This window comes from Nilaparvata lugens, chromosome 4, assembly GCF_014356525.2.
Source record: "Nilaparvata lugens isolate BPH chromosome 4, ASM1435652v1, whole genome shotgun sequence".
NCBI classification, from domain to species: domain Eukaryota; kingdom Metazoa; phylum Arthropoda; class Insecta; order Hemiptera; family Delphacidae; genus Nilaparvata; species Nilaparvata lugens.
Genome location: NC_052507.1, coordinates 39,090,964 through 39,113,187, shown reverse-complemented (window position 1 = coordinate 39,113,187; position 22,224 = coordinate 39,090,964). Strand labels below are relative to the sequence as shown.

At 32.4% G+C, this 22,224-nt stretch overlaps 1 protein-coding gene across 1 annotated transcript; it reads left to right on the top strand.

The window, feature by feature from the left end:
- Positions 1-967: 967 nt before the first annotated feature.
- On the top strand, positions 968-21,796 carry LOC111057554. Its single transcript, XM_022344987.2, has 2 exons — positions 968-1,211; positions 20,615-21,796. The coding sequence occupies exons 1-2, from the start codon at positions 1,082-1,084 to the stop codon at positions 21,757-21,759; spliced, it is 1,275 nt and encodes a 424-aa protein (XP_022200679.2). The 5' UTR covers positions 968-1,081; the 3' UTR covers positions 21,760-21,796.
- The last annotated feature ends 428 nt before the right edge of the window (positions 21,797-22,224 follow it).

The following is a 22,224-nucleotide window of genomic DNA, read 5'->3' as shown; positions in this document are numbered from 1 at the left end:
ATCATAAACCTACTATGTTCCAAATTTTGTGAAAATTGTTAGAGCCGTTTTCGAGATCCGTAAAACATAAATAACCATATCAATATCCAGATAACCAGGAATGAAAATAGCCAGATATATACAGAAATTTCTTGCTTAATAAAATAGGATAATCCTTCCCTTTACTAAAGCACAAGCATAATGCTTATGTGGGCATCACCCTCATCATAAATCATAAAAGGTTCTTATTTCATAAACTAGTCATTGAAGTGGAACAGAGCATATTCAATCAAATCATTGAGTTTAAACATCCATGATTGTAACTCTCTAACAAAACAAGAAATAATATCCATTTCAATATTATTTGTCACAGGAAAACCCAATCCACCAGGAATTATGTAATTTGTTCAATCATTTATTGCAAAATATTTTTCATTTTTTAATAATTTTTTACTTGTTCGAAGACTTTTCTAATCAATAATAATATTCATTTTGAACATTTTTCCTGGTTAATCAATCTCATTTTACGCATCAATGTGATAAAATCCACAGAATTTCAGTGAGTCGTACAAATAGCCAACACATGAATTTAAGTACGACGCAAGCTAGAAATTATTATCTTTATTTATTTATTTTATTTATTTTTTTTTTTCTACAATGGAGCACAGATCGGGAGAGAAAAACTAAGACTACCTTGTACTATTTCTCTCCCAAATTTAGGTAGCATTAAACGTCCAAAATGAGGTTATGTCTTCTAGATTTCCATAAAATTGTCAGTCCAAAAATATTCATACAAACCATTCTTTTGAATTTAGATTTTCCAAATACCAAAATAATAATAATAAACACTCAGTTATTTTTAAAATAGAGAATATTCACTTATTAGAGAAATTAGAGAAATTATCTACATTCAAAAGGTTTTCTCTCTACCAATGAGAAAGCGATTTCCCTTTTTGAGATAAGAGCCATCATCAATCAATGTCAGAATCGAACAGGTGAAAAATCTTGCATCAATACAGGTCTGACCAGAGAATCGGTTGCATCTCTAGCTATAAATAAGTTCATCTCCAGGCTATTACACTTCAGTGTTTTCACAGAGAGGATGTACTTGGTGTTGAAGTGTTCACTATCATCCGGCGTACTCGTTCAAGTTGTATTGTTAGTGACCAGTTTCTCAATCAGCACATGCAATCCAGTCGATTCTTCTTCTAATTATCATCGTGTCAGAGCAGGTATTCATTCATACATTTACTCCGTTCATTCACTGAATAAGCTATTCACTACAGCTTTTGTTTGATTCTACAGTGCTTAGGTTGTTACTAATGTATTAATAATCCTTGCCAATGCCAAAATGCCAAGTAATATATTAGCCAAGTGAATTTGGTATATGAAAAATGTTTAAATACAAAAATCAATTTATTATGAAAGTGAAAAATCTATAAATTCATTATGCATACAGTGATTCATTTTATTGAATGAAAAAATTTTTTTTCAATCTATGTCTTGTAATACAGGAACGCTTTTCACAGTCACACAGTGGACATTGATAATTCGGCGTGCCATTTTATAAATTAAATATCGGGGCACCGAGCTTCGTTCGTTATTTATTTATAGACTTTTGATAAACCGAACACAATTCTTTAAAATTATTGGGGAAGGACTGACAGGCACAGCCCAAAACTGTTCTTTTTATGAATAAAATTTGATAAACGTAGGAAGCTTATTTCCATGCATGGCACGAATCCACATACCCTGAGATTTTAAATTATTATTTTATTAATTATTATTTATCGATCAAAGTATGTTCTATTAAACCTATAGACTGAACAGGTTTCAATTTGTTAAATTATGAACCGACTTGAAGTCCACACATCAGTATTAATAAATATATATTTTATAGCTCACAACATTGTGAATGCTACCAACTCCGGTGATAATTATTGAGATATTGAAGAATTTGTTTACATGGAATTACGTTTATAAGAGATTTATATATATATATATATATATATATATATATATATATATATATATATATATATTATATATTTTATGGGAATATATTTGTGTTTTATGTCAGCATACAAGATCTTAGAAGTTTTTATTATTTTCCTAATTCATGGAATTACGTTATAAGAGATTTTTATATATATATATATATATATTATATATTTTATGGGAATATATTTGTGTTTTATGTCAGCATACAAGATCTTAGAAGTTTTTATTATTTTCCTAATTCATCTCGTGATATACAGTTTGAGCCGTCTTGGTACCAAGCATTTTTATTCTGCAGCATATATAATTAGCGAATTAATCAATATTAATCTTATTCAGAGCAGTCATTACTTACCATCCTTTGATGATAGTCAAATTATTCAGCCAGCAAAATTTTACCAATACTTATAATAATGAGTCTACAATATATCATATAAGGATCCAGAGAACTTCTAGAACAGGCGTTGTAAGTCTCAAGGAATTTCGAAAGGATAAATTAGTGCATACCTATACTCATGACGAGCGTTTTGAAACTCAATTAGAAGAATAATAGTTGATTTCCATTATTCTTGATTGGATATATGGTTACTGATAATCAGTCACTGACTATCTTTTTGATTTCCTTATTGGTAATCTTCAATATCTTCAAGAGAGCAGCAGTAAGAAGTGTTAATTATCAGTTGCTGAAACCCATGGTGTTTCATTACATTGAGAGTATTCATGCATCTATCACTGAGCTAGAGCTGTGGTCAGAACCCCAGTATATTTGCGAGCCGGACGGCCTTAACTTTTTGCAAATTTATTTTCAAGCTAGGGATAATAGCAGCTACACTGGCATGTTTAAATGTTTAAATGTTTTAATGTTTAAATGTTTAAATGTTTAAATGTTTAAATGTTTAAATGTTTAATGTTAAATGTTTAAATGTTTAAATGTTTGAATGTTTAAATGTTAATGTTTAAATGTTTAAATGTTTAAATGTTTAAATGTTTAAATGTTTGAATGTTTAAATGTTAAATTATTTATCATTTCTTAAGTTCGTATTATTTTCATCATTATTTTTATTTTTTCATTTGTATCTGTACAATTTTTATTGTTAAGGACACATGTTTGGAGAAACCCGTTGTCTCCATTGTGAATAGATAAATAAATGAACTATTGATTGCGTGCAATAACGCATGCAACTAATAACTAAAATAACATAGTATTGTCTATCAAACTTTCTCTGCTTTGAACTTGGGCTGTCCTGTTGCCAGTGTCTTGAAGGAGATTAGCTTTTTATGTTAGAATTGTTGATACACCAACCCTAAAAGCCATACATTGCTTTGTTTGGAATAATTGTGCTGTCTTTGTTTGGTGTTTAGAATTCATTGATTTTTAGTAAATGATTTATTTTGCAGTTGGAAATTACCTATATAAATGAAATCCATTGAAATTAATAATTAGAAATAATATGGATAATAGCATCTAAAGTTACCAGCTGTAGGCCTACACTAAGCTAAACTAAGCTGAACATTAGTGTTATCATCATATTACCGTATGGATAATAATACAATAATAATTGATTGGGAGTAAAAAAAAGCCTTTGGTTTTTTTTTTATAGCATGTTTAACGTTAAGTAGGCCTACTCGTATATTGATATGGAGGATAATATTGGACAGTGCTTCTTGAAAGTTGCAAAATGCCGCATTGCGCTTCCTCAGGTGTGCATCCAGCTAATGATTGTCAGGGAATGCATTACCGGTAACTATTTGGCGGATCTTCTTATTTTGATATTCAACTATAATATATGCTATAATGCTATGCTATTCCATTACAATATGAGAATAATCACCTAAACCCAGTAAATATAATGAGCTTATATGTATACCCATTCCTTTAGCACGCAATTCAAGTAATATCTCTCTTATTGGCCTTCCATTCTCTCTCTATTCAATCATTGGTTTGTTGACATATATAATGTTACAAATTTCAGCTAATTTTATTTCAACTGTGTATCTTGAGAGAGATCTGACACAGCACTACTTCACTCCCTTTCTCTAATGCATTATTAAATTTGATTCATAAAAAATGAAAAACTTTTTCTACCACCAATCCATTCAATTTAATTTGAATTTTAAATTCAATTTCTATGATTTCCATAACTATTAAAATTAAACAATGAAACATTTAATAATATGTTTGTAAAATGATGAGGAGTAGGGGAAATGTACCAGTAGTATTATATTGAATAAACAACTTATAAAAATACTACTGTATCTAATATTGTTAATATAATACAAAGTCCAAAGATCTAAAGAATAATTTAGCAACATATAGTTTTAGAATGATCCACTTCAATTGGTATATTTATGTTTCAATTTCTGCAGATACTAAATCCGCTATACGCGGATCTCTTTCTTTCGTCAACTATTCTTCATCTTCCATTCCACATCTTATTTGCAATCCACTCTAAAATCAAATTCTATCATTCCATTGTTCTCAACACCTATTAGCATATCATTTCCAATTTCAACAATTTCCAAAACCATCACTTTTGACAGCTATACTTAGTGATAAAACTATTTCCGTCTAGCCATAATGACATTCAGTGATAACAAGAACATTATATTGTACTTGTTTTTGATAAAATAAGTAAGTAATAAATAAAAGAGTAGCTGAGCACGTGATCAAGGAGCTACTTTTTCAAAGTAATAAATGTTTTTATTTTTCGTTGTTTCAAATTATTCGTAATCTGAATGGATTTTCTATTTATGGCCTACTACTTCCTAAATTATTAGATTTTTAGAAGCTGATAGGATACCGTAGGTCTAGATCTCTATTACTTTTCATTGTTGGGGATATTATGCCCTTACAAAATTGCATTTCTATGGGTGAATCCATTGTTCAGCATAATTTCATGTTACCGATATTCTCGATTGGGACTCTGTTCATATGCGTAACAGTACTTTCATCATTCAATGCGATTGGAGAAAATGTATGCTAAAATTATCCCAATGAACCTCGAGAGTAATATGGAATTTTGAATGCAGAGTCCATCATATTATGCCAAGATTTCCATCATTATCTCCAAGAATCGAACATCAATATGAACGTTCAACGTGAAAACAGTACTTGTTGGAGCTGTAGTCAGCAAGTCATTGCATTGAATCGTGCTGATAAAATGACATTAATCATTTTGAAAACGGTAAAGCAAATTCCATGATTGGTTATTGACATTCAAAGGAAATATAATTCTGGATACGTAAACAGTTTGAATCCACTTGTGAATTATGGGGTACTAATACCATTGCAGTGATAAATTATTTTCGATATCCACGTATCTGCATAGATTTTGTAACGTCACGTTTGACATACAATAAAACAATCTGAAAAATGTTTTAAATGTTTAATGTTAAATGTTTAAATGTTTAAATGTTTAAATGTTTAATGTTTAAATGTTAAATGTTTAAATGTTTAAATGTTTAAATGTTAAATGTTTAAATGTTAAATGTTTAAATGTTTAAATGTTAAATGTTTAAATGTTTAAATGTTTAAATGTAAATGTTTAAATGTTTTAAATGGTTAAATGTTTAAATGTTTAATGTTTAATGTTTAAATGTTTAAATGTTTAAATGTTTAAATGTTTAAATGTTTAAATGTTTAAATGTTAAATGTTTAAATGTTTAAATGTTTAAATGTTTAAATGTTTAAATGTTTTAAATGGTTAAATGTTTAAATGTTAAATGTTTAAATGTTAAATTTTAAATGTTTAAATGTTTAAATGTTTAAAGTTTAAATGTTTAAATGTTTGAATGTTTAAATGTTTAATGTTTAAATGTTTAAATGTTGAATGTTTAAATGTTTAAATGTTTTTTAAATGTTTAAATGTTTAAATGTTTAAATGTTTAAATGTTGAATGTTTAAATGTTTAAATGTTTAAATGTTTAATGTTTAAATGTTTAAATGTTTAAATGTTTAAATGTTTAAATGTTTAAATGTTTAAATGTTTAAATGTTTAAATGTTTAAATGTTTAAATGTTTAAATGTTTAAATGTTTAAATGTTTAAATGTTGAATGTTTAAATGTTAAATTATTTATCATTTCTTAAGTTCGTATTATTTTCATCATTATTTTTATTTTTTTTCATTTGTATCTGTACAATTTTTATTGTTAAGGACACATGTTTGGAGAAACCCGTTGTCTCCATTGTGAATAGATAAATAAATGAACTATTGATTGCGTGCAATAACGCATGCAACTAATAACTAAAATAACATAGTATTGTCTATCAAACTTTCTCTGCTTTGAACTTGGGCTGTCCTGTTGCCAGTGTCTTGGAAGAGATTAGCTTTTTATGTTAGAATTGTTGATACACCAACCCTAAAAGCCATACATTGCTTTGTTTGGAATAATTGTGCTGTCTTTGTTTGGTGTTTAGAATTCATTGATTTTTAGTAAATGATTTATTTTGCAGTTGGAAATTACCTATATAAATGAAATCCATTGAAATTAATAATTAGAAATAATATGGATAATAGCATCTAAAGTTACCAGCTGTAGGCCTACACTAAGCTAAACTAAGCTGAACATTAGTGTTATCATCATATTACCGTATGGATAATAATACAATAATAATTGATTGGAGTAAAAAAAAGCCTTTGGTTTTTTTTTATAGCATGTTTAACGTTAAGTAGGCCTACTCGTATATTGATATGGAGGATAATATTGGACAGTGCTTCTTGAAAGTTGCAAAATGCCGCATTGCGCTTCCTCAGGTGTGCATCCAGCTAATGATTGTCAGGGAATGCATTACCGGTAACTATTTGGCGGATCTTCTTATTTTGATATTCAACTATAATATATGCTATAATGCTATGCTATTCCATTACAATATGAGAATAATCACCTAAACCCAGTAAATATAATGAGCTTATATGTATACCCATTCCTTTAGCACGCAATTCAAGTAATATCTCTCTTATTGGCCTTCCATTCTCTCTCTATTCAATCATTGGTTTGTTGACATATATAATGTTACAAATTTCAGCTAATTTTATTTCAACTGTGTATCTTGAGAGAGATCTGACACAGCACTACTTCACTCCCTTTCTCTAATGCATTATTAAATTTGATTCATAAAAAATGAAAAACTTTTTCTACCACCAATCCATTCAATTTAATTTGAATTTTAAATTCAATTTCTATGATTTCCATAACTATTAAAATTAAACAATGAAACATTTAATAATATGTTTGTAAAATGATGAGGAGTAGGGGAAATGTACCAGTAGTATTATATTGAATAAACAACTTATAAAAATACTACTGTATCTAATATTGTTAATATAATACAAAGTCCAAAGATCTAAAGAATAATTTAGCAACATATAGTTTTTAGAATGATCCACTTCAATTGGTATATTTATGTTTCAATTTCTGCAGATACTAAATCCGCTATACGCGGATCTCTTTCTTTCGTCAACTATTCTTCATCTTCCATTCCACATCTTATTTGCAATCCACTCTAAAATCAAATTCTATCATTCCATTGTTCTCAACACCTATTAGCATATCATTTCCAATTTCAACAATTTCCAAAACCATCACTTTTGACAGCTATACTTAGTGATAAAACTATTTCCGTCTAGCCATAATGACATTCAGTGATAACAAGAACATTATATTGTACTTGTTTTTGATAAAATAAGTAAGTAATAAATAAAAGAGTAGCTGAGCACGTGATCAAGGAGCTACTTTTTCAAAGTAATAAATGTTTTTATTTTTCGTTGTTTCAAATTATTCGTAATCTGAATGGATTTTCTATTTATGGCCTACTACTTCCTAAATTATTAGATTTTTAGAAGCTGATAGGATACCGTAGGTCTAGATCTCTATTACTTTTCATTGTTGGGGATATTACTAAACTATTTATATGCCCTTACAAAATTGCATTTCTATGGGTGAATCCATTGTTCAGCATAATTTCATGTTACCGATATTCTCGATTGGGACTCTGTTCATATGCGTAACAGTACTTTCATCATTCAATGCGATTGGAGAAAATGTATGCTAAAATATCCCAATGAACCTCGAGAGTAATATGGAATTTTGAATGCAGAGTCCATCATATTATGCCAAGATTTCCATCATTATCTCCAAGAATCGAACATCAATATGAACGTTCAACGTGAAAACAGTACTTGTTGGAGCTGTAGTCAGCAAGTCATTGCATTGAATCGTGCTGATAAAATGACAGTAATCATTTTGAAAACGGTAAAGCAAATTCCATGATTGGTTATTGACATTCAAAGGAAATATAATTCTGGATACGTAAACAGTTTGAATCCACTTGTGAACTATGGGGTACTAATACCATTGCAGTGATAAATTATTTTCGATATCCACGTATCTGCATAGATTTTGTAACGTCACGTTTGACATACAATAAAACAATCTGAAAAATCTGGTGTGGCGCACTCACACAACTTTCCTTGCCGTTATGAAAATTATTGATCACCTGACGCCAGTGTTCTCGCGCATCTCAAGTCTACTTATAAACAAAGATCTTAGCCAGCTGGTGACAGGACAATAACGCTGGAGACATACGAGGTCTGCTGTCTCTTCATAGTGAATCTTTTGATAGAATCAACAGTTGCCAACAGTTTGCAATTGGATAATCACATTTTCTCGAATTTCGAGCTTATTTTCAATTTTAGGTGAAAATGTTACTGAACATTAATTGTAGAGATTTTCATGCTCAATTTTTTCCACTCAATTTTTTCTGTTTAAATTGTTCCTGAAGCCTGATAATTGAGAATCTAAAATCAAACTTTGCAAAGATGGGGCGGAGCTCCTGAAATTTTTACAGATATGGGACTTGTGGCAGTTGATAGAGCTTATCAATGACTATTTTAGGTATAAATTTGATCAAAATCGTTGGAGCCATTTTCGAGAAAATCCCGAAAAACCCTGTTTTTGACAACATTTTCGCCATTTTAGCCGCCATCTTGAATCGCATTCGATCGGAATTGTTCGAGTCGGATCCTTATAGTGTAAGAACCTCAAGTTCCAAATCTCAAGTCTGTCCGTTGATTGGGAGATGAGATATCGTGTACACACTTAAATTTAGAAATTGGGGTACCTTAATTTTTTTTCGGAAAGCAAAAAATACTTTCCTTACCTATGGTAATAAGGCAAAGAAAGTAAAAAACAAACCATCTTAGATAGAATTATGGAACTGAAAAAACAGTCAGCCTAGTCAAGGTAACATTCTAATAAAATTGAGTCTTCTTTTTATAAGAAGTAGTCATACTATCGATAAAGCGATAAGAGAACAATGAAAAGATATCATATGCACTAGTTTGAATTCTTTGGCAGAAATAAAATTATAAAATAACTTAATTTGTTTATTGGCAGATCCAGTTAATATCTATATGTTTTGAGGTTGGAACTCTTATTATGTTTTAGCAGGTCACGTCATGATCTCAGATCAGCCGACAATTATTTATTTGATTGATTGCTCGGGCAAATCAGCTGACCGACCATCCAACTATTATGAAATAAATAATTATATTTTATTTTGGTAATTGTATAATAGTCCAGTCATACATTGATGCATGCAATTTATATTTTAGTTCTGATTTTTTAATATATTATTTGGTAAGAGAAGTCCAGAACCAATTTCTACATGCAAAATTTCCTTGTGCTAGATACAGAGTGACCAAAAAACCTCGTATTTTCGGCTCATTTTCCAGTTTTCAGCTATTTCTGCCAAATCTCGTAATCGGACAGAAAAATTTGCTCTTGCCTTTTTTATAGAATATGAAATTATGAATAAAATAAGATCATTCGGAACTCTCTATCTCCAATGAGTACTGAGTTATAATTTTTCAAAAATTAGTGAAATTTGAAGAAAAAATCAATTTTGATGAATTTTAGTTTTTGATCAACAATATCTTCCGATTGTTACCATTTAGATGTATAATTCAAAATTCCTCTGGGCGTATGTTTGTGCTCTACAATCTGAGATCAGGTATGGCGATCTATCTTATGAAGATTTCCAGGTACACCTGACAACAATGCTCCTTGAATTGTGAAAAACACCTCATTTTCAGCTTCAACCATCATCACCAACTACATTGTCCTCACATTGATATTTCGCACAATGACATAAGTTCATGATATTATGTTCTATGAGAATCACCCGTTAGATGCACTTCATTTCAGTATTTCCCAGTGGATAGGCGCGCTCAAGGACACCTCAAGGATAAAAATTTCAAACACTTATTACTTTTGACACAGTGTGCTCAGATTCCATCGTTCTACACTTCATTCTTCTCGTCTTGTCAAGGCGGTCCAAATTCATGCATCATAAGTCCAATTCGGTCGAGAAATGGAAGATGTCATGTTGAGGAAATACTGAAATGAAGTGCATCTAACGGGTGATTCTCATAGAACATAATATCATGAACTTATGTCATTGTGCGAAATATCAATGTGAGGACAATGTAGTTGGTGATGATGGTTGAAGCTGAAAATGAGGTGTTTTTCACAATTCAAGGAGCATTGTTGTCAGGTGTACCTGGAAATCTTCATAAGATAGATCGGTCTACCTGATCTCAGATTGTAGAGCACAAACATACGCCCAGAGGGATTTTGAATTATACATCTAAATGGTAACAATCGGAAGATATTGTTGATCAGAAACTAAAATTTGAATCTGAATTATTCCATTCAGAATATAATAGTCTGAAAAAAAGGTAGGAGCAAATTTTTCTGTCCGATTACGAGATTTGGCAGAAATAGCTGAAAACTGGAAAATGAGCCAAAAATACGAGGTTTTTGGGTCACTCTGTATCTAGCACAAGGAAATTTTGCATGAAGAAATTGATTCTGGACTTCTCTTATGTACCCAAATAATATATTAAAGAATCAGAACTACAATATAAATTGCAAGCACATCCCTTTTTTATGTCTATATTGACTGGACTAAAGTATTATATGTTAGAGAAAGTTTTATATAATTTTGAAAAGCAGTAATTATTATGTTACTTTGATTTGTGCCACTGAATGAAATAATAGTGGACTGTAAGAAATGCTTTTGTAAATAAAAAATGTTAAGATGTATGAATTGTATATTTATTGTACTACTGCACAAATCCAACATGCTAAAAAATGAATGATAATTTATAATAAAACTGGTAGCTGGGAAAGACGCCAAATAAAAGTAAGGTTTAAGTAAAACAGTTCAATAGATTTATTGTATACTTTGAGAAACGTGACATATTGTCTTAGATTTGGGAAATGCCACACAGGGCAGTTGACTGACGAGATACGAATAATTGACTCAATAGTCAGGAGTACAAAACAATAAAAATGACATAATAAAAAATTGAGACAATCAGTTGAAATATGATAAATTGACTCAATGATCATGAGTACAAAACAATAAAAAATACATAATAAAAAATTGAGATTGTCAGTTGATAAATGCTGACTTGATAACAGGAAAATTTAATTTAGGTACAAGACCAAATTCCTAGTAAACAAAACAATTTGTGACTAATGAATAATTATAAACCTACTATATGTAATGCTCCGTAATGAGCTAGTGCATAAATTCAAAGAGAAAATAAACCTTCAAATGACAATAAGTAATAGAGAAAAGTCAGGTCAATGAGTAATCGCAAAAAATACAAAAGGTAAATGTAGTTTGACAATAAAGAACAATTAAATATAAATACTAAATGTTGAGTAATAACAAACGCTTTCAGGACATATTAAAACCTTTGTAGTTCTGGATAGGTTTTATTAGGTACACTAAATAATCATGAGTTGAACGTCAATTGAAAAGCATATATTCAATGTAATTAATAATTTAAAGACAATATAAAATAGGTAGTACAGTGAAATGAAACAGACACTGTATTCAAGAACGTAATTGACAATGGCTTAGACTAAATCTTAATGATAGATCAATAAGTCTGATATGATAAATGTAAAGTATAAATACTTGCAATACTTCCAAAAATATTGGTAAAAAGTTGTGTCTACAAATGGGAATCGCGACTTTAGAATAAATAATTCCAAGTAAACCCTGAAAAGGTCAAATAATAATTAAACAAACAAGGCAATTGAACAAATAATGAAAAATGCTGATAATGATTCAAAATTGATACAGAATACTTATCAAATGCATGAAGAGCATGAGATCCAATCTTGAATTGGATGGGCAGTACATCGAGACCCTCTCGATGATACCGGACGATGGTGGAGACCTGGATGGACCCACGAAATGGAGCGGACCAGAGCGAACTACCGAAGCTGGACTGGACGGCGAACCATGAAGAGCGGCGACTTGGATGACCCGCAAGCAGGACAAGAATCAATCCGAGCGACAGACTCCGGACTGGAATGGTGACAAATCAGGATAGCCAACAGCGATGGCTCAGTGGTGACGACACAGGAACGGCGGCGACACAGCGATGAGTGGGTAATGTCAGGTTAACTATTGTCAGTGCAATACGGACAAGACTGATACAATGACGGTGTGACACAGTTGAGATATGCAACACATAAACTTGAAAGTAACGTAGCTGAAGATTCACTGAATTTGAATTGAATGAACCGTCCAAAAGTTAGGCACGGTGAATGAGATGCAAAGTTAATTGAGTTGGCTACGGCCAAAAATCACAACACTGATGCTAAGTGAATGTCTGAATAGACAACCATCCAAATGCTTGGCATGGTGAATGAAATGTAACAAATGTTCGTAGATCACTAAAAGAACTGATTGAAACTGATACACCATCTACGGGGTAGACATGAAAATTGCTAATACTTCGATCTAGCAATGAATGATTAGGTAGCTAGCTGACTAACCTAACAAAAACGGATACAGAGCAGAACGTCTGACTGCACCGTGAAATGATGAGAGTGTGATCTTGGAATGCAAGCAACACACCAGTAATAATGTCCCGCGAGACCAGAATACTTCAATGAAACGAATGAATGCGAAATTGGGCCTCAAGCCCTACCACAAAATGCCTACCGCAAATGAATGTTCAGTTCAATCATATAACTTGTTGCTGAATGTTGAATGTTCTGGAAACTGATTTTCATAATCAGTAATATGAAAATGATTTGAGTTCTCACACTGAGAAGTGAATAAATTTGATTGAAGATAAAAATTCGAAGCACTCGTGACGAATGAAACGTGTTGGAACATACCAAATACTGATGATTGAAGATATTTCACAAACTAACGAACCGAAAATACTGAAACTTTATCAAGCACTGGAAGAAACATTCTACGTTGAATAAACATGAATTTAAAACTGAGAATTGAAAATTTTGAATTGAAAGCGACGAAAATTGAAGAACGGAAAAAAGCTGATGTGAACTGTTACGCCATTGCTGTGTGAAGAAGAAACAGGAAAGTGCCTGCACGAACCGCGCTGCAAGAAGCCACGCATAGCCACGTCGATGAAAAAGATATGCGTAAAAAACGTCTAGACACGGTAGGAAATACTCCAAAATAATATTAAATAATACCAAAATGTACAATAAAATTAATGTACAAATGTAGCATGACAAAGAACTGATGTAATCCGTGAACTGCAGAAAACACAGTGAAAGTGGACCGATGACAAAGTGACTTGCGCACTAACGCGACAAGTTGGGACAAGAACACAATGCATAGTGCGAAATCTGACAGAGGTTTTTGGGTCACTCTGTATCTAGCACAAGGAAATTTTGCATGAAGAAATTGATTCTGGACTTCTCTTATGTACCCAAATAATATATTAAAGAATCAGAACTACAATATAAATTGCAAGCACATCCCTTTTTTATGTCTATATTGACTGGACTAAAGTATTATATGTTAGAGAAAGTTTTATATAATTTTGAAAAGCAGTAATTATTATGTTACTTCGAATATTTATTAGTATCTAGAAAATATGAAAAGCAAGAGTGTACAGAGCTCACATGGAAAATAATTCTATTCATTATCACATCAGTATATATATTAAGATTCATTTAATTGAAATTCTTGCAGTCTATTATGTAATTTATTTAGGCATGAACTTATTCATTTATTGTGTAACAAAAAGCTGAGAAATCCCTGAATCCTAAATAGCCAATCATTATCACGTCTTAGTAAATCATACAAATTTTGGAGGAAGAGATGAAAATTTTTCTAGGAAGATCTCACTCTGGCTTGTGATCTCGACCAATACAGCAGCACATGAGGATAGGGTTCTTTTTCAATTTTTTTTTTTAAAGCATCAAGCCAGTCCCTTTTCAAATGTTCAAGTATTTTTAATTAATGTTTGATTGTTTGTGAACTCAGTGGATGTTGAAGAGTTCCTAATTTTAATTATTCCCATTCATAATTAATACTGATTAAAAATTATATACGATCTGGACCATACCTTAGCCCAGCAGTCAAAAGGATTCGACTGATTAATTACTGGAGATAATTAATTATTCTACAAGAACTTCAGCGAACATCATTTAAGTGAGTGAATAAATTTGATAAGCTCATCAAATAAGGCCTTTTAGTGAATTGGGGAGTTATTCAAACGCTATATAAATTTTGAATCAAGTTTGAATATTTCACAACGTTTCAGATACTATAGTATATTTAGTAAGACTCTTTTCATAAATATATTTGGAATCTGTAGGAGGCTTATTTCCATGCATAGCACGAATCCATATCCCTGAGATTTGAATAATTATTCTGTTAATTATTAATTATTGATTGAAATATATTTATTGAATCTATAGTCTGAACAGTCTCCAATTTGTTAAATTTTGAATCGACCTGAATTTTCATATATCAGTATTAATAAATATATATTCTATAGCCAACAGTATTGTAAATGCTAACAACTCCTGTGATATTAGAGATATTGGAAATTTATTTACATTGATATATTTATTTATGGGAATATATTTGTGTTTTTTGTCAGTATACAAAGTGTTAGAAATCTTTATTCTTTTTATTCTTCATTCATCTCGTGATATACAGTTTGAGCTGTCTTGGTACCAAGCATTCTCGTTGTGCAGCATATTATGCAATTAATGAATCATTAAAAATTGATCTTATTTGGAGCAACCATTACTTATCATCCTATGATGATAGTCATATTCTTCAGTCGGCAAATAGTTATTGATAATTATAGTAGTGAGTCTACAATATATCATATAAGGATCCAGAGATCGCCTAGAACTGGCGTTGTAAGTAATAAGGAGTTTCGAAAGGATAAATGAGTGCACACCTGTATTCATGACGAGCATTTTGGAACTCAATTAGAAAAATATTAGTTTATTTTCATTATTCTTGATTGGATATATGGTTACTGTAAATCTGTCACTGACAATCTTTTTGATTTCCTTACTGGTATTCTTTAATATCTTCAAGAGAGCAGCGGTAAGAATTGTTAACTACCAGTTACTTAAACCTATGGTGGTCTACTATTGTGGAAATATTCATCACTGAGCTAAAGCTGTGGTCAGAACCCCTGTATATTTGCGAGCTGGACGGCCTTAATATTTTTGCAAATTTATTTACAAACTAGGGATCATAGTGCCAATATTGGACACCCCACAAACCCAGTTTCATATAAAATATCACAGCCAACATGGGAATATATTGGTATATCCAAAGTGTCTTCACAATTTAAAAATCAAATATTTGTGAATTCATAAAAAAAGAAATTTTTTGTTAAAAAACGAGAAATTTTAAGAAGTTGTGAAATACATTTTTGATGATTCAGTCAAGTTAATAACTTTTTATTAATAACTCGTGCTATCAACTCCGGTGTAAACGCAGCTTTTAGAGTTGTCAGTTCTTTACATTGGTGGCAGCGGTAAGCAAAATGCCTAGAAGAAGGCAGATGGAACCTATAACTGATAACAGATCTGATCATGAATTCTGACAGTGAAAGGTTGCATGAAGAGAGAAGAGAAACTCTGACAATGATGACAATGATAAGAGATCTATTGCTACTAAGCCTAATAACATCATTTTGTCATCACTCACAAAATCTGTTAAGCTCTCTATTTTTCATACATTTTGTATGTAATTGAGGATTATTTTTTTGAGGTTGCGTTTGTCTATCCCATTATATTAAGCGAGCAATTTCTGTATATCTGTTTATATTTTTATCCTATTTGACCGAAGCGAAGCTGAGGAGGTCCTAGTTTCGACTCAATCGGCTTTTGTCTGTTTGTTTGTTTGTCTGATTTGAATGAAATTTGGTATGGAAGTTCAAGAAACAAGGCGCAGAGACGTATGTGTAACGATTTTTGATTAGACCTCCAGTTTTTTTTGTAATTTAAAAAACCGCAGACCAAACTCCATCCAAAAAGTTACTTTTTGTATCCAGCGCCGTTGAAGATACAGCAATTCATGTTCCTACTTTTTTGCCCTTAATATCACTAGCACATGGTAGCAAAGAGACCTGGAGCGTTGAGTCTGACCACTGTGGGACCCAGGTTCAAAATTCGTTCCTGCCAGACTTTTTTTGCAGTTGATACTAATTGTTTTATCTTATTCTTATAATATATATATATATATATATATATATACAGGGTGTTTCAGAAGTAGTGTCGAGAATTTTAGGGTATTGTACCTGGATGCTAGGAGACTACAAATGTCATATTTGAAGTGTCCAAAACTCAGCGGTTATCCTTATAGCTGCCATTTTGTTTTTTTCACTTAAAAATTTTTATCTCAAGAACGAAATGTTGTATTGATCTGAAATTTGGCATGAATATTTATGCTATAAAGACTCAACTATAAAAAAAAAAAATTTTTTTCGTTGAAATTTTTCAAAATGGCGGCCATTTTAAATTTTTGATGGCGAATATCTCGAAAACCGTCCATTTTACAGAAAATTTACAAGAGACAAAAAAGTTAGCAAAGTTTTTCACGATTCCAATGATACCTAATTTATTAAGATTGGTCGAAGAATAACAGAGAAATTAATTTTTTTCGTACTGCATGCATGACCACTTTTCACCATTTAAAGATCAATATTAATTCTTTTTATAATTTCATGAAAACCGTTCTTATTACAGAAATATACAAGAATAACTTTCCTCCAAATTTTATTTTACATTGAAAAATATTAATTTCACTCAAATCGGTTCACTGATACTAATGCAGCAATTGCTCAAAATGCCGTCCTTCAACTTGATTACACAGTCTGCACCTTTCAATCATGGACCGTCGAACTGCTATAAAAGCATTTTCATCATCTTGAATGGCACCTGCTGCAGCAACCACTCTTGCCACAAGGTCTTCTTCGTTTTCTACTGGCGTGCTGTAAACAAGGTCTTTCATATGGCCCCAGAAAAAAAATCTAAAGGGTTGAGGTCAGGTGAACGTGCGGGCCACGGTACTGGTCCACCCCGCCCAATCCACCGCTGACGATAGGTCATGTTCAGAAAGTCCGTAACAACATTTCCGAAATGAGCAGGGGCACCATCATGTTGAAACCAAATATTATATCTGTTTTCAAGAGGCACATCTTCCAAAAGTTCTGGTAGTATGTCTCTTAAAAAAGTAATGTACGTGGGAGAATTCAGACGATTAGGAAGAATGTATGGTCCAATCACGCGATTACCTAAGATACCCGTCCAAACATTCAGCGAAAATCTATGCTGATAACCACGCACTTTGACCTCATGTGGATTGTCTAAGGCCCAGACGTGACTGTTGCGAGAGTTGAAGATTCCTTCTCTTGTAAAGCTGGACTCATCGGTAAATAACACATTTTCTAGAAAATTTGGTTGGATAATGTCTTGCTGAAGAAACCAACGGGCACAGTTTACTCTTGGCTCATAGTCGCGTTCAACCAATGAGTGAACTTTTTGAAAGCGGAAGGGGTGAAGTCTTTCCTTGTTTAGTACACGCCACACAGAAGAAGCACTTGAATTGATTTGCTTTGCAACTGCTCTCGTACTCGTTCTAGGATTGAAATCGAATTTCTGCAATACTTCCTCTTCAAAAGCAACATTTCGAACTGCTCGAGGCCTACCAGCAATTACCCTGTTCCGTTCAAATGAACCAACTTCTCTCAGCCGATTGTGAGTTCTTGTGAACACCTTGTCGGAAGGGAGACGGCGGTTTGGAAATGCAGCTGCATACATTCTTCTTGCTTCGGTCGCATTGCCAAGAGCTGCTCCATACATGAAGTGAATATCGGTGTACTCCAGCGAACTAAATTCCATTACAATAATTAAATATTTGTGTAGAAGCAACGTAAGAAATATTGAAACTGGAATTTAAGATAGAAATAAGACCTAGGAAACGTGAGACTAAGAAATAGGAAGCACTACATCTGGTTCTTTACTTTTAATGAAACAACAATACTTTTACAAGACAAACATTATCATCTGAAAACCATTGTAAAATCATCTGTTTGCCATACCGAGTTTCAAAGCATCATCTTAAATACATCTGGAATTAAAAAATTAATATTGATCTTTAAATGGTGAAAAGTGGTCATGCATGCAGTACGAAAAAAATTAATTTCTCTGTTATTATTCGACCAATCTTAATAAATTAGGTATCATTGGAATCGTGAAAAACTTTGCTAACTTTTTGTCTCTTGTAAATTTTCTGTAAAATGGACGGTTTTCGAGATATTCGCCATCAAAAGTTTAAAATGGCCGCCATTTTGAAAAATTTCAACGAAAAAAATTTTTTTTATTTTTTATAGTTGAGTCTTTATAGCATAAATATTCATGCCAAATTTCAGATCAATACAACATTTCGTTCTTGAGATAAAAATTTTTAAGTGAAAAAAACAAAATGGCAGCTATAAGGATAACCGCTGAGTTTTGGAGACTTCAAATATGACATTTGTAGTCTCCTAGCATCCAGGTACAATACCCTAAAATTCTCGACACTACTTCTGAAACACCCTGTATATACGACAGACTAAAATCACACCACAGCCCAAACTACTGAGCCTAAAAACTTGAAATTTTGCACAATTGTTTATGGTAGCCCCAAGACATCATCTTTGAAAGAATTTTCAGAAAATTTCCCCCCTGAGGAAGCTGGGGCCCCCAAAAAAATTTGTACTTTTTAACCACTCATTACACAGCAAAGTCATGAAAAATTTTTGGTTCAGCTACCAAAAAAATTAGATCTATGCAGAAAAATTCCGATCAGGAGCACAGGGGGGTTCAGAAGAGGGCATTTTTTGAAAAATTTGATGTAAAATCACACTACAGCTCAAACTAATTGGCCTACAGACTTAAAACTTTGCAAAAATATTCTTCAAACATGCTAGGCGCGCACTAAGAATGGATTTTGAGATATTTTGCCTCTGAGGGTTTCAAAGGATGAAAAAGGATGCTATTAAGTAAGGTTATGAACGTAAGGTGAACGCCATATGGAACTGAGATTATTGACACATGATATTCTAACATATGTTGTAATCATTGGAAAGCTTAGAATGATCTTATCAATCAGCTGATCGGATCAATTTTGTGGTGATCAAAAGTGCGAGCAGGCCACTACGTGTGTGTTCCATTGTTGTATTCTTGGCCAGTTCGGTTAGCGCCTTCTATCAGCTGTATAATATGGAGTCTCATACATTCCGATTAGAAACAGAGCACAGAGGTTTTCTTTGGTTAGAAGTTTGTTGATAATTTTTTTTTTCAAATTCAAATTTTATTGCCATCAAAAATCACATTGAAAACTTTCTTAATAGAAAACAAGATTACAAAAACACAATGTCAAACTTATACCTAAATTTATTTGGAGCACGGCCAGAAAAAGACAAACTTGAGTACTAGCCATGAGTCATTCAAAATAACTTATATTATATTTTTTTGTTAATATTATTTGTGAATAAAAAGTACGAGTTGATGAGAAATGTGAGTAATTCCTTATATTTGGTACAAATGGTTATTCATATTGTGGTAGTCGAGGTCACTGCAATTGAAAGTTTTTTATTCTGTAGCTAATAAATTTCATACATATTGATTGTTCATGATGTATCCAGTGTCCATAATAGAAGTGATTGAAATACTCAGAATTAATGGCTTACTTACCTCATAGAAATTCAGACGAAATCTTCCACCCTGTATAACTTGGGAACTGAGCATTTTCGGACCTATGTTAATTAGAACCTTTTCCCTTCTTTTGATGAGAGGAATCATGCCCTGGCTGATGGGCACCTTTTTCTGAACACTCTGTATAGATAGATGGGAGAGTGAGTGAGTGAAGAAAGTTCTCAGAACCTTGAACGGCAAGAAAAGTTCGGCTTCATAAACACAAACAAAGTTTGATTTCGATTCATATCAAAATATGTTATTACATAATTTAAGATTACTCGAAACAGTTGACCCTCATCACAAACTTTTTCTTTGATAAGGAGCACTTCTTAAATGCAAGCCTTATATATTATTTTTTCATATAGTACAGTACTATGTTAAAGTAATAAATAAAGATTATGATATTCACCATTCTCGGTTCGACAATATGGATACTACAGAAAATTGACATTCATCCACCTCGTCATGCCGATTTTACTCGCTAGGTTACAGACGAAAATGATTATTATTTGAACCGAACTGTAGCATTATTATAGAGTATAAAACCATTCAATAACATGAATCTCCTATTTTTAGGATGCATGCTGCTAACGAACCAGGACTGGGGCCAGCATCAAAGTTTGATTCTGAATTCAAACATGACAAAAATAGTCTACCCGGAGACTGAAGACTCTGTTCTGCTCTACCCATGCGAGGACATCGTGCTAGCCTGTCCGGGAAGCAAACTCAAACTGACCGAAGAACAAGTGATGCATGCAAAATGTGAACGAGGAACGCAAATCTCAGCCGATCACCACGGTTCACCCTTCGATTTTCAAACAGCATCCTGTGAAAAACTACCGCGAACCACCGCAATGACCACGGGGCGCTGTGGAAACGAGGGGCAAATGAATCACATCCAGATAGGGTTCCAAGTCAAACAGAATTTCATCAGTTTGATTGATATTTGTTTCGATGAAACCGTATTGACGGCTAATTACTCGCTGTATCAAGCCAGCTACAGAATCGCTGGTAGGCAAGTCGGATTTCCCAGGATGAATTTCATCGCCGGAAAATTCTACGGCGACATTGAAATTTGGAAACTATACTCGAGAAAGAAACAACGAGAAACGTTAGCCAAGATTCTGGGATCGGAAAATTTAGCTAGTACTTACATTAAAGATGACAAAAACTACTATCTAGCAAGAGGACATTTAACAGCCAAAGCTGACTTTGTCTATGGAGCTGAACAGATGGCTACATTCTACTACATCAATGTGGCGCCTCAATGGCAAATCATCAACGCTGGAAATTGGGCTGCACTTGAAGATAATGTTCGCAACTACATCATCAACAATAAACTGGAAGTTCTCATCTACACCATCCCTCACGGTGTAGCCGTATTACCTGATGCAGATGGAATCTACCAGCCTCTCTACCTCTACTTTGATGAAAACAACAATGGCTTGATTCCCGTTCCCAAACTCTACATTAAAGCAGTTGTTAATCCAGCTACTAAAACAGGTGTGGCTTTTGTTACAGTAAATAACCCCTATGTCACCCTGGAAGAAATCCAGGAAGAAAACTACGTGATCTGTGATGATATCTGTGATGAGTTGGACTGGTTAACATGGAATCCAACCAATATTAAAAAAGGATACTCCTATTGCTGTGATATAAAAGACTTGGCAAAGTCGTTAGACTTTATGCCAAAAATTGATGTCGATGATATTCTACGATGATGTTTGTGAATAAATTGGAAATTCTTATTGTCTCGTACACCTGTATTCTCCTACTTTAATGCTGGTAGATACACTCTGACATTTTATGTGCCGGTTACACAAAAGTCGCTTAAATTTTAACTGTGATTAATTCCACGAGAACCAATCAGAGAAGTCAACTTTTCAAAAATGTCCTCTCTGGTTCTCGTGAAATTAATTACGTTTAAAATTGAACCGGCTTTTGTGCAACCGGGCCTTTGTATTTATAAAATGTTTTCCTTATTCTAGAAATAAGAAATTAAGGCTAAATCGAATCTGAAACAGGATTTTTCCAATCATGACTGCAAACTTTATTGTGATCCTTGATCAATAATTATTATTAATAAATTGATATTGATTAGTGTTACGTTGCATTACAATCACAAAAATTGATCAATCTAACTAATAGTAGTTTATTCAACAGTTCTATAATTGATTGATTGATTG